This window comes from Durio zibethinus, chromosome 24 (genome assembly GCF_047325235.1).
Source record: "Durio zibethinus cultivar Kanyao isolate XHJ-2024 chromosome 24, ASM4732523v1, whole genome shotgun sequence".
NCBI lineage: Eukaryota > Viridiplantae > Streptophyta > Magnoliopsida > Malvales > Malvaceae > Durio > Durio zibethinus.
The window spans coordinates 8,642,046-8,654,828 of NC_143185.1; the positions used below are offsets into that span (position 1 = coordinate 8,642,046).

The window sequence follows — 12,783 nt, forward strand, 5'->3', positions numbered from 1 at the left end:
TTAATCGATTTTTTTTTTTTTTTTTTCCAAACTGAGCTGAATGAAAATCGTTAGCCCTTAGATAAAGGGTTAGTGTCAGCGTCTTCTCTAATTAGGTCTCATGGGCTTGGTCATAACACCTCCCATGATTATTTTGGGTCATGAAATTTAAACAAGGTAAAATATCTTATACTTTCTTCCCTCGAATGCTTAGTTGAACAAAAATAAATTGAATTATAAAAAAGAGAACAAGAGTAGTAAAATGACCAACTACGACGAGTTACTAACATCCACATATATTAATTCTTCTCTCTTTCAAGCATTTGATTCAATAATAAATAAATATATTTTTAATTTAAAATTCTGTTATGGTAAGACAAGAGTCTCTCATGTGAAAAATATAAGATTAGGATGTGCAAGTACTAATTATATAAAACTCCAGGTTTTAAAAAAAATTTTAATTCTGTTTTTTTACATATGGGAGCAAACTTTCTTATTGAAGATCCAAATCAAATAACACAATCTATTCCTTTCCACATTGATGAGATCTTCATAATGCAAGGAGTTGCTTATGTTTGCTTATTATGTCATTAAATGGAAAAATCCACTTCTCCACCTCTCCCTTTAGCTAGCATTGAGCGACTCAAAAGCGGCGTTAATACCAAAATCAGAAGGATGCTTATAATTGAGTTATCAAAAAAAGGGTCATTTACGCATTGACCAGAGGTTGTTCTAACTTATAATTGAGCTTTACCTTCTAGTTTTGTTCAACGGTATTAACAAAATTAACCTCATTTACATCAATTTATGATTCATATTTAGTTGACCACCTAGACATCAACTTCCAGTACTGAATCATGGCAGAATCTCCATTATATACTGCAACGTTTTCATTGCAGAAATAAAGGACAGTGCCAACTTAAATTTTTAAGAATTAAATATTTGCACAATCACAGTGAATGTATGTGCTTTACTGTCTGAATTGCTTGCTTCAACCTGGTTAATGGCTCTTCGTACAATATTGCTGGGTCATCAAACTTAGGTGCCAAACTTGGCTCCCCGAGAAATGCTCGGAATGAGTCTGCCACGGAATATGAAAGTGAATCGAGGTTGTATCCTCCTTCCAGGAAAAATACACAGCGGCCGCCACATAAATCTTTGGCAAGTTGTTTGATGTTAGATGCAAGCATGTAGTATGTCCCTGTTGTAAATTGTAGACTGGCGAGTGGATCCAATACATGACCATCATACCTGGACAAAGATCAATCAAAACCCCTGCTTAAGATATAACCTTCTTCAAATTTTACTAAATGAACAAGATTTTCTATTTACATCCCATGTGATTCATTGTTATATGAACAGAATTATTACTTGCCCAATTGATGAATGATTCCACTGCCAATACTCTCTGGAATTCACTAACTAACCAGAGAGAGCTTCAAAATACAACTTTCTTATGGGTTTGAGCATGCAATAAAATTTCAAGGACAAGGAAGACTTACCCTGCAGACACAAGGAATATATCTGGCTTGAACCTTTGAGCACAGGGCACAATGACTTCATCAAAAACAGTTCTCATGGCAGTGTCACCTGAGCCTCCGGGTAGTGGTAGATTAAGTGTCGCTCCTTCGCCAGCCCCATGACCTATCTCATCAATTTTTCCAGTGCCAGGGTAGCTTCCATCCTATATCAACATTGATTAAAATAGATTTGAATACTTATATATTCTGCTTTTAACTTCTAAAATATGCACTTCGTCAAATATCAGAAGGCATAGGTGAAAAGTTCGTTCATCGTATCCCTCCTAACACAATACTTGTCCGTTTGAGCAGAAATTGCACAGCATTAGTCACAAATAGTTGGTGCCGCCTATAACAATAACATTTAGCCAGATAGAAAATTCCAACTGAAGAGCAAATTAAGATTAAAAAATGTTGATATGCACCAGAAAAATTGCATACTTGATGGGTTGAAAGAAAGAATATATCTGGATCATCCAAGAAAGCATCATTTGTGCCATTCCCATGGTGAACATCAAAATCAATAATAAACACCCGCTTTAATCCATGTAGACGCTGAACATGTCGAGCTGCAATAGCCACATTACTGAAAACACAGAACCCCATGGGACCTTTTGGAATAGCATGATGTCCTGGAGGTCTTATCAAAGCAAAACCCATAGGTGGATCTAGTCGATTGTTTGATGCTGCAACCTGAATATGACATAAATATGTTTGGCATTTTTGCTACTCAGAAACAATAACTTCCCCATCTCATTATAAGAAAGTATTTGCTAACCTTTCGAGCATAGAGCAGTTTTTCCAAATGTCAAACAGTAAGGGAACATGCCCCAAAGCAATAGGGTTCAAACTTTTCAGGTATTAAGTTTTGATATTTTTAAATTAATTAAATACAAAAAATTGTAATATTTGTATTATATCCCTTTTGACTTTAATAAAAGATAAAATAAATTATTCATCAATAGATTTAGGATTTGGTATTAAGTGACATGTAAGTTACAATGATGAAGGTAAAACAATGGCCTGTAAAACAAGGATACAAACTTGCCAATACACCCATGGACTCAACTAATAAAATTGGAAGTGAAAATGGAAGCTCTCCCATGGACAAAAGGCGATACCAAAGACTAGTTGGGAAGCTTATCTACCTCTCCCACACACGACCTGTTATTGGGTTTGCAGTAGGGATGGTGAGTAGATACATGAATAATCCAACCAAGGAGCATCACAAGGCTATTCATCACATCTTACAGTACTTAAAGAAGAGTACTGGTGAAGGTCTATATTTTAAGAAGTCAATGGATAAGGCAGTTGAGGTGTACACAGATGCTGACTGGGCTGGATCAATAACAGATAGAAGATCCACTACTGGATATTGCATTTATGTTTAGGGCAATTTGGTCACTTGGAGAAGTAAAAAGCAAGCTGTTGAAGTTAGGAGCAGTGCTGAGGTTGAGTTTAGAGCAATGTCCCACATTACTTGTGAAGGAATTTGGTTGATGAGGTTACTTGGAGAGTTAAAAGTTCATACTGTGACATCTATGACACTGTTTTGTGACAATAAGGCTACTATAAGTATTGCCAAAAATCCTATTTATCATGATAGGGCTAAGCACATAGAGATGGACCGACATTTCATAAAGGAAAAGATAGAAAATGGGTCGTTCAAACTAGCTTATATCCCTACAAGTTCACAAATTGCAGATATTTTGACTAAAGCTCTTCTTAGAAGCATTTTTGACAGATTGAAATCCAAGCTAAGTACGATTAACATTCATAACCCAACCTAAGGGGGAGTGTAGAAATCTGATTCTCTTACATTAGTGGAGATCCAATTCTCCTACACTAATGCAGCTTGATCTGATTCTCCTACATTAGTGAAAATCTGATTCTCCTATATTACTACAACTTGATTTCCTAATTTGTTTTAAGAATATTTCTCATTTACACTTTTGATTTAGTCAACTATTCTGATTGTCAAGTTTTCAGGGATTTTTTTTTTATTATTTTAGAATAGAATAATTCTCCTTGCTTTTATTATTTTTTGTCTTCTATTTCATGTAAGTTGTTTCCTAATAATTCTCCTACATTAATGCAGCTTGATCCGATTCTCCTACATTAGTATAGATCTGATTCACCCATATTACTGCAACTTGATTTCCTAATTTATTTTGGGAATATTTCTCATTTACTCTTCTAATTTATTCAACTATTCTAATTGTCGAGTTGTTAGGGATTTTTTTTATTATTTTAGAATGGAATAATTCTCCTTGTTTTTGTTATTTTTTGTTTTCTATTTCATGTAAGTTGTTTTCTAACAAGGAACTTCACTGTTCCTATTTATTTAGATGTACTCCTTCATTATAGATTGAATAAGAAGAAACAAGGACAACTGTTCTTTAAGTTTTCTACACTACAACCATCAGATATAGCATCAACTACATTACATAAGTGGCAAAATGAAGAGATAACAAATAAGAAGAAAGAAATGAAAAGGATTGAAAATTCCCAAAAACCAGAATGACAATATAAAAAACTTTGAATGATCTCTCTTGTAAAATGCAAACAGACCAAGCAAAAAGGCTTCTATTCTCAGCTGTAGAGCCTCATCAATCATCTCATTGTTCCACACAATCTATCATTTGACCCATTGGTCAAAGCATTTTGCAAGCTAATCTTAGTCTTTTTTTTTGTTACAGATCTTAGTCCTTTAAAATGTCTGCCCTATCTTCCTTCAAGACAGATACTACTTGCTATCTCCCTTAGTTTATCCCTTTCACCGTCTCTTGAGGCACAAATGGACTGTTTTAAGATATAACTCTTACATTTTATTAATTTATCTTCAATCTCCCATTTTTCAATTGCATCATTTGCTTATCCAAAAAATACGCATTTGAAATTGTTGTTTTCTATATCATTTATTGAAGTATGGATGGTAATTCTAGGCCCATGGAAAAATTACTCCTGGTTATATGCCTCACATATTTGAGGAAGAAAGCTATATTCCCCCTAGAATTAGCTATAAGCCTTTGAGGTTCAGCACTCAATTTGATGCACCTTTAGCTATTTTTGGTCACTAATCTTACGAAAGTGTTTGATTGCTTTAAAGCAAACACTGGAGAATAGAGCTGTCACCTTCTAGAAATGTAACAATAGAAAATCATGAGGTGAAGATGAAATTATTTCAACTAACAAGAAAATTGAAAGATTATCATTCAAGAGACTTAATGTTCTAGGTTGAGACATCACCACTGAATCAACTAAGGCAAGTCCTGCTCCAGCTGCAACTAGTGACTCATGGAATGTCTGCATCACAAAAAAGAAGATAAACAACATACAGCACACATATTTAAAAACCTGAAACAATTTGAGCAAACTACATGCCTTCAACCAATTATTTGTTCAATTTTCTTAATACAAAAAAGTCTTAATGTTTTGCTTTAGTAATCACTTGTAAGTGAAATATATCTTATATTTCACAATAATGGGATTGTTACTTTGCTATTTTGAATCCAATGCACCTATGCATATAGAAGAGTGTGACTGCTATTGACAGATCCATAATGGAGGAAAAGTGGACAGCTGCCCCACAGAGATCGTAAAAGCAATTGAGGCTACCAAGGAAACAACAGAAAATGTCAAGAAATTTACTTCCTGTCCCCACGGAATTGGGAAAAAAAACAATATGGGTATTCTAAGATACAAAAAAAGGGATAGGAATAAAGATACTAACCAAATAAAAAAAAGCCAACAGCATAAAGTTATAATCAATAATCTTAAAGAGCTACATAAAATTTACAGGGATATTTTTTATTTTCTCTGTCCTTATTAACAGAAGAGGCTTGTCTTTTTTTTCTTTTCGTTTTATAGTTATGTAATATTTGAAATACAATTAATGTACCTAATTAGAAACACATGATAAACAAAATTTATTGATCTTCGTTAACATATTCACAAATTGGTCTTTCCTTAAGAATAGGACAGACTTAGCTAATTAATTTAAATTAGTTATGCATGCAGTTAATCGAGGGTATGCATAAAACCATAATGTACCCATTAGTAAGTTTCTTGTACAGTTAGTTTGATATAATATATTGATATGGAATCCAAAGATAACATTTTCACTTGTGAAGATTATGATGAATTTATTGTTTAACAAAATAAGAAATTACTGGATGAATGGTTGTCTTGTTACCTACATTGAGAAATACATAGTGAAAGAAGGAAACCTCTTGCAATGATTGGAACATTGTGAACAATTACAGAGTTTTGCTTCTATACGGGAAAGTAGCTTTTATGGCCATAGTTAATCTTGCATCTAAAATTTTAATTATTAATAAGACAAAAACATTTTTTATAATATTTTGATTTAGTAAGCCACCCTGCCCACTAAACATAAATCGTAGATGCATCTCTGTTAACTTCCTCTATGTTTCCACAAGCTTAGGAAAGAAAAGCAAGAACATCAAACACAATATACTTACTGTAGCAGTAGCATATGTTGGTCCAGAACCATCAATTACAATAAGGCCCTGCTTGGAAGCCCGATCCATAGCCTACAACTTGAAGCATGCAACACAGTTTCATTTTTCAAATAATAAATGGAAAGGAACAGGTGAAGCACAAGACTAGGAAGCCACCTTTTCAAGGCCTGATACATAAGCCTTCGCATGAACACTTGCAATATCATCAATTGAAGCAAGCTTGAAATTTTGAAGTTCAAGGATTTCTGAGCCACGAAACTGACATATACAGGAAAATTTAATACACAAAGGAAATTGTCAAAATAATATCACTATAGAACTGTGCTGAGCTTTCTACTCTCAAATCTTAACCAAATCAATTTTCTTCAAACTTCACATCTCTTCTGTAATTTCTTTTTTTTAAATGCCACCTCTCTCTTTCTTCCATACACGGTTCATTTATGGGAAGAGAAAATTATTCACTTTCTTTTAGAGGAGCTGAGATTTGACAGCAGCCCTTGCTTCAGCCAATAGTGCAATGAATTACATTAATTAATAGAAAATTTTCCCCTACAATTCCAATACAGATAATGGAAAAGAATCAAAGATTCGAATAAGCTGTAGACTACCAATGAAAGTTAAACTTCATTGATAAAAAACAGTTCTGACACCAACAAAATCTGTCTTGTAAGTTATTGTAAAGAATAAATTTTGTATCAAACAATATTAAGACAACAGCTTAAAAATATATATTATGTCCTAGGCTCAAATATAAATGTCTTATAATTCATTTTTTTTTAGTTAAACATAAAAAATGTTGTCTATGAACTAACAAAATATACTTTTCTTTTTCAACACCCAGTTTTTAACACCTGGTGCCATAAACACCACTTCCACTGTCAGAAGGGGTGATTTCATGGCCATGGTGGTAAAGCTGTTTATAACCTATTGGTAAACAACTGCAAATCTGTTTGTTATAACACAGTTCATGTATACACAACATTATCATACTTTTTAAAACGCACAGAAATCAGAGAATGCTATCACAACATAGGTATATCATAATACAATCAAGTAGTTGGTAAGATGTTCATAAATTCAAATTGCAAAGATTGAGACCATGAATAAAATGTTGAAGCATCAAACATGCATAAACAAGGAATGCGGACATCTAAAGAGAAATGACACAGAAATAAACAGTAACGTAAAATAACACAGTTCAGTACCTTTGAGGTAAGCTCCATCTCCTCAAGCGCAGTCACAATTGCAGGAACCCTAGCACTGGATTCTGGATGTGACTCCTATAACAGTAAGAAAATCATATAAAAAGGATATAGAAGTCTCAGAACAAATTCACTATATTTGATTAGAAATATGGATGGTCAAATTAATTTACTATTTTGATTTTTCAATATAAGATAAACAGCATAATAAAATAAACTTTTCTTTCTTGAGAACAGTGGCAGAGGCAGAAATTTTATTTAGGGGGGCTTCTTTCAAATATACTAAATTATAAAAAACCAACAAAGTAAATTTTATATAAACAAGCTATCAATACTTTTGAACCCAACTTTTCAATGTACACAATTAAGCTATCATTCAACCATTCATCTTCCATTCAATTATACAAACAAATCTTCAAAATGTTTATTATTGAAAATGCTTTCTCTACTATGGCAATGACAATTGGTAGAACCAATACTAGTCTCAATAACAAATAAACTAGATCAATGAAAGCTCTTTGAATTTTATCTAAAATACAGTGGGGCTTAAGCAATCAACCTCATGTACCTCTGCCCTGGCTTGAGAATGAAGAACTTGATTGAAAAAATATGTATTCCATAGAAAACTATTTTCTACTATTCTAAGAAAAAGTCTACAAGAAAGATCTAATACTTTTTTACCTCCAATATGAGGACCAATCCAAATTTTCAGAAAAACACAAAGAGAGCAGAACATAGTTATGCAAGAATAAATGATTAGCAGAACGTAAATATCAGATTTCTTTTTCTTGCCCGAGAAATGTAAACCTACCACCAGGCTTTCTATTCAAAAATCCGAAAAGAAAAGTAAAAAGAAAAAAAAAAAAAAGGAGGTGAGCGTAGAAACAGGTAAATAAAGAAGAATGCCCTTCAGTTTGACTATTTTATTCTTGTCCCTAAAATGGGTGCCTAACTTATCTCTTTTTTTTAATTAAAAAAAAAGAAAAATTATATAAAATTGGACGTATGCATTAAAAGAGCTCCAGCATAGTTACAACAGCTCATACAATAAATAAAAAATTGGGAAGATGAACTTGATTTAGGTTCTCTTTAATTAGGAAAAAAGGCTGAAGTTCAAGCATGAAATGCATAGAAACTCATGTCTTAAAACTAAACCAAGTTCTCTGTACCAAAAAAAACAAACTAAGCCAAGATCAAATTATCCCCAAATATAAAAACCTTAGAGAACCAGAAAGCAAGCTATAAACTATTTAGACATAAGGAATTTATAAGCACTAAACTTGCTTATCAGTATGAAACCAACAGCTCAGTAAATATACCTTGGTATGACCCAGGGCTGGAGCCACGGCATAAATCACTCTAGCATCACTTAGCTGTTTTACCGATGGCAAAGTATCATTCTTCTCTGTGCTATATGAACAAGAAACCGAACTTCTGATATTTTTTGAGAAACATTTCCTTCCTGATATTGAATGCTTACAGAAATGTCCATCGCCCAAAAGCTTGGTATTTAGACTAAACCTATTATGATTCTTCCACTTGAGCTCATGGTTTCGGACCAAAAACATCACAGTTCCTACAACAATCAAAGCTAGCTTTAATATTTAGAACTACACAGCCACAGTATCATTAACAATCTGGTTTGAATTTGATTGAAAAAATATTTTTTTTTCTTTATATGCAGAACAAATGAAAAAAAACTAAACTTAATTGTATCCTGTTTCAGTGAAAAAGCCATAATATTAGTAATACCCAAAATTCCATGCTGTCCATTTCTTATAGTGAGACCGTACCCAAAAAGAAAATAGTGGGACAGTAAAAAAAAAAAAATCTATGGCTTCCCTATCGGTTTTGAAAAAATTAACGCAAATCAGTGATTTCATATGAACAGGAGTATAAAGAGAGAAATGGGTACCAGCAAAAGATGGATGGCGGAAGGTTTGAAGCTCCATCAGAGGACTGAGCTGAATGCAGCTTCAACTCTTCAACTATAATATATATCCGTTGAGGGGATGATAATTTCCATTTTATTGATTTTTCTTTTGATTGGTTATTTTTTTAAAGAAAGAAACTTTTTTGTGGAAATTGGAAAGATATTTTTGGTAAGAAAATTGCACGTTCTCGAATTTCTCTAAACACTGAAAGGTTATAAAGAATACAAAAAAAAGTTTGATTAAAAAAACTCTTTACAGCTTTTAATTGGAAAAAAAAAAAAAACTCAAAAGCACGTATGAGATTTTTTTTTTAATATTTAAAACATCAGAGATTGAATTATTAGTTGTTAGATGAAAAAAATGTTTTTAACACTATGAGATTTATTTAATTATAATATTTAATTAATTTTAAAATCTATTTTTAATTATTATCAAATTAACTTAGATATTTCTAACCTATTGTTAATTAATTATATGTTAATTTTGAGATAAATATATTAAATGATCTTTAGTTAAAATAATTTAATTACTCTTATTTTGAAAAAAAAAAAAAGAAAAAACAAGTTTTAGTGATAAAAAGTTGATTAAAAAAATAGGCAGAATAAAGATGTCGTTTGCATTTAAAGTAAGCTTTAAACAAATATTAGTTTAATTAATGAAATCTTAATATCTATTACTTTTTAATGACAAGAGTGTTCTTTCCAAACTAATAGTTGTAAATTTCTTTCAATAAAAGCTCAGGGATGTCATTTATTTTTCGTAATTGAGTTATACATGATTTAGTATATTTAATATATAATTGAAAATTGATTTAAATTAATTAAAATTTAATTTGTAATAATTAAAGATTATTTTAAAACTACTTCAATTTTTAAATCATATTTATAATAAATCTTATAATTTTGTTTCTTTAAAAAAAAGCTTGAATGAAAGAAAAGGGATAAAAAGAAGAAAGAGAAAAGAATAAAATATAGAATGTTTAAATAAATAATAAAAAAGTATAGTTATCTTTTGATTTAAAATATAAAATATGAACTTGCATAATAATATAATATAATAAAATATAATTTAAATTTATAATAATTAAATATAATTTTAAATCTAGTTAAACTGAAAACTAAATATATCTCATAATTTTATTTCAAAGTATATATATCTCATAATTTTGTTGTTAAAAGAAAGTAATACATAAAAGAAAAAATAATTAAAGAAATTCATAATTAATTAATAATAATAAATGTTTTTGCCTTATTTAAAATTAATTTAGTAACTAACATTATTAGTTTTTCGGAGATAAGCTATTTTTTTATCTAACTTCAATGGGATAAGAGGGTTTTTTTTTTTTTTTTAATTAAAAGGTATAAATATGTTTTTTTACCAAATCCAAAGGGCGTTGCTATTTTTCTTTAAGTACTAACTAATATGTAAAATAATCCTATTATTCCACCTAACTAGGTTTATGTTTGTTTCAAAAAATTGATTGTTAAAAAAAATTTTCTGTAATTTTTTTTGTTTGTTTGTTTGGTAAAAGAATTGGTTGATCAACTGAAATAAGCTGATAATTAACGAAAAATGAAAAAAAAAAAAAATTTAAGTTGTCTTTTCCTCAATTTGTAGAAAGGATATGCACACTGCTGGGCTATCAGCCAGACTAGTAAATTTAGTCTGATTTGAGCTTTTAGGATGATGCAATGGGTTTGGACTTTAAGATTTTTTTCTACCTTTCTTAAAATTAAATTTATTTTGCCTTCAGCGTTTTGATTCAATGATTAGAAAGATTTAAGGCATGTTAGTGTGTGTAGATTCTAATCTTGCCATCCCTTCCCTTGTAATCCAATGGACTTAAAAAAAATTAAATTTAATTTGAACAGGCAATCATTTTGGGTGATTTGTAAGATTATCAACATCCATTTGTTTTTCTTTTTGGAAACTTTTAATTTGTCTTTGAACTTTCATCTTTATACTTATCTAAAAAAAAAAAAAAAATTATGTGGACATCATTTTGCGAATTCATAACCTTCAAACGTAACTCTAATCTCATACTACTTGATCTAAAGATTAGTACGACCCTTTGAGTCTTTAAAAAGTATTGTTTGATTTTTTTTTTTTTGAAAATTTTTTAATTGGAGCAATTATTTAAATAATCTTCTTTAAAATTTTGCTAATTGATTTATTTAGATTCAAGCACCTTGTGCATGCTTCTTTTAGCAAGCAAAATATTTGCTATAATTCTAAAATGAGAATTATTGTAAAATTTGAATTTATATGGCACTCGAAGTATTAAATCATTAGGGCTTATCAGGTTAGATTAGAGGATTTGGATTTTTTACTTATTTATTAAACTTATGGAGCTCAATTCATTTACAATGATAGGAATACTTTCGAAACTATGTGACTATTTAATCTATGGAATAAAACCTTTTTTGTTAATATTATGACATATGAGTTTAGAAATTTGACCATCAAACGTACGAGTTTAGAAATCCAATCGTCGAATTTGAGGAAATCGAAAAACGGGACTAAAGCATTTTCAATAAAAATCAAAATAAAGAAATGCCAGTAATCTTTTTTAGAATGCAATTAACCTTCAAAAAACCGAACTTAAATATTGGAGAGTCATCAATGATTATCATTTACAAACAGTGTTATTTTATTATTTTAAAAGGAGCATTATGATAAATCTTAAATGGAAAGACTCTATTCAAATTCTACTTTTATGTTGGAGACTTTGAAGGTATTTCTTTAATTTGAAGATTTTCATAATATTCCTAAATAAAGATTTTTTTAACTAATTTTATTTCTTACAAACAAAGGGAAATAGAGTTAAATTTCATATAGAAAACCATTTTTATTATGAATTACAAATAACACATAATTAATTGGTATCAATTTTGCCGGAATTGTAGGAGCGTTAATCCTTCCTCACATATAATTGACTCTTGAACCTAATCTATTTTTGTAGGCCAAAATTATCTTTTTAATAAAGCTTTAAACCCATTTTATTGTTTTATTAAAAGATAAAATTTTTTGGGTGGCCAATCACACCCTAAAAAAGGATTAGTGGTAATTCTTCATATTTTTCACAATTTTTAAATTTTTACATTTAGCGATCAAGTCTCTGGACCGATATATTATGATACATTTTAATCATGGAAATTATAGTTAAGCACAATGAAATCTTAAAGAAGAATGCAATAAGAAAAGGAAACACATATGAATGAACCAATATTTGGCCTTCCATCAAGCTAGGAGATTTCGGCCAAGCATGGGAATGGTTGGGCAAACCTCCACAAGGCCTCTCCATAATTTCACAACCATTCATTTGATCCAAACATGCATCAATCATTCATAAAATCATCACATGAAGGCCTTTATACCATGAGAGAAATTTTGTCAAACATGTAATGAGCTACATAGTAAAAAAACCATGGAACCAAATATACATAGCCAAACACCAAACATATACCATTAAACTAATTAAAATTCATGCAAAAAACAAGCAAACCAATAACTAAATCATCAATAAACAACATGCGAAGCAAGGAAAACATATAAAAGGAACCAAAATGAGGTTCAACCATGATGGAAGAAGGTTTGGCTAAACCTTTAATGGCTTCAAATGATGGATTCTTGTTTTTTTGTTACTTGAACATTGATTCAATCC

At 30.6% G+C, this 12,783-nt stretch overlaps 1 protein-coding gene across 2 annotated transcripts; it reads right to left on the minus strand.

Moving 5' to 3' along the window:
* Nucleotides 1-664: 664 nt before the first annotated feature.
* HDA14 (histone deacetylase 14) lies at nucleotides 665-9,313 on the minus strand. 2 transcript variants are annotated; one of them, XM_022919013.2, is made up of 9 exons: nucleotides 9,101-9,312; nucleotides 8,505-8,761; nucleotides 7,189-7,263; nucleotides 6,140-6,241; nucleotides 5,984-6,055; nucleotides 4,749-4,805; nucleotides 1,941-2,192; nucleotides 1,482-1,663; nucleotides 665-1,230 (listed from the first exon to the last, which is right to left on the minus strand). In XM_022919013.2, the coding sequence occupies exons 1-9, from the start codon at nucleotides 9,135-9,137 to the stop codon at nucleotides 930-932; spliced, it is 1,335 nt and encodes a 444-aa protein (XP_022774748.1). In that variant the 5' UTR covers nucleotides 9,138-9,312; the 3' UTR covers nucleotides 665-929. The 2 variants fall into 2 exon arrangements, with proteins under 2 accessions (XP_022774748.1, XP_022774749.1); XM_022919014.2 differs by lacking the exon at nucleotides 4,749-4,805 and having other exon boundaries at nucleotides 9,101-9,313.
* Nucleotides 9,314-12,783: the final 3,470 nt, after the last annotated feature.

Excerpts from the sequence above, each read along its gene's own strand:
- HDA14 (XM_022919013.2), bottom strand. The coding sequence starts at position 9,137 with ATGGAGCTTCAAACCTTCCGCCATCCATCTTTTGCTG. Across the intron at positions 7,264-8,504 it reads CAGCCCTGGGTCATACCAAG|GAGTCACATCCAGAATCCAG; the intron begins GTATATTTACTG and ends TTACTGTTATAG. Across the intron at positions 4,806-5,983 it reads CAACATATGCTACTGCTACA|ACATTCCATGAGTCACTAGT; the intron begins GTAAGTATATTG and ends TTTGTGATGCAG.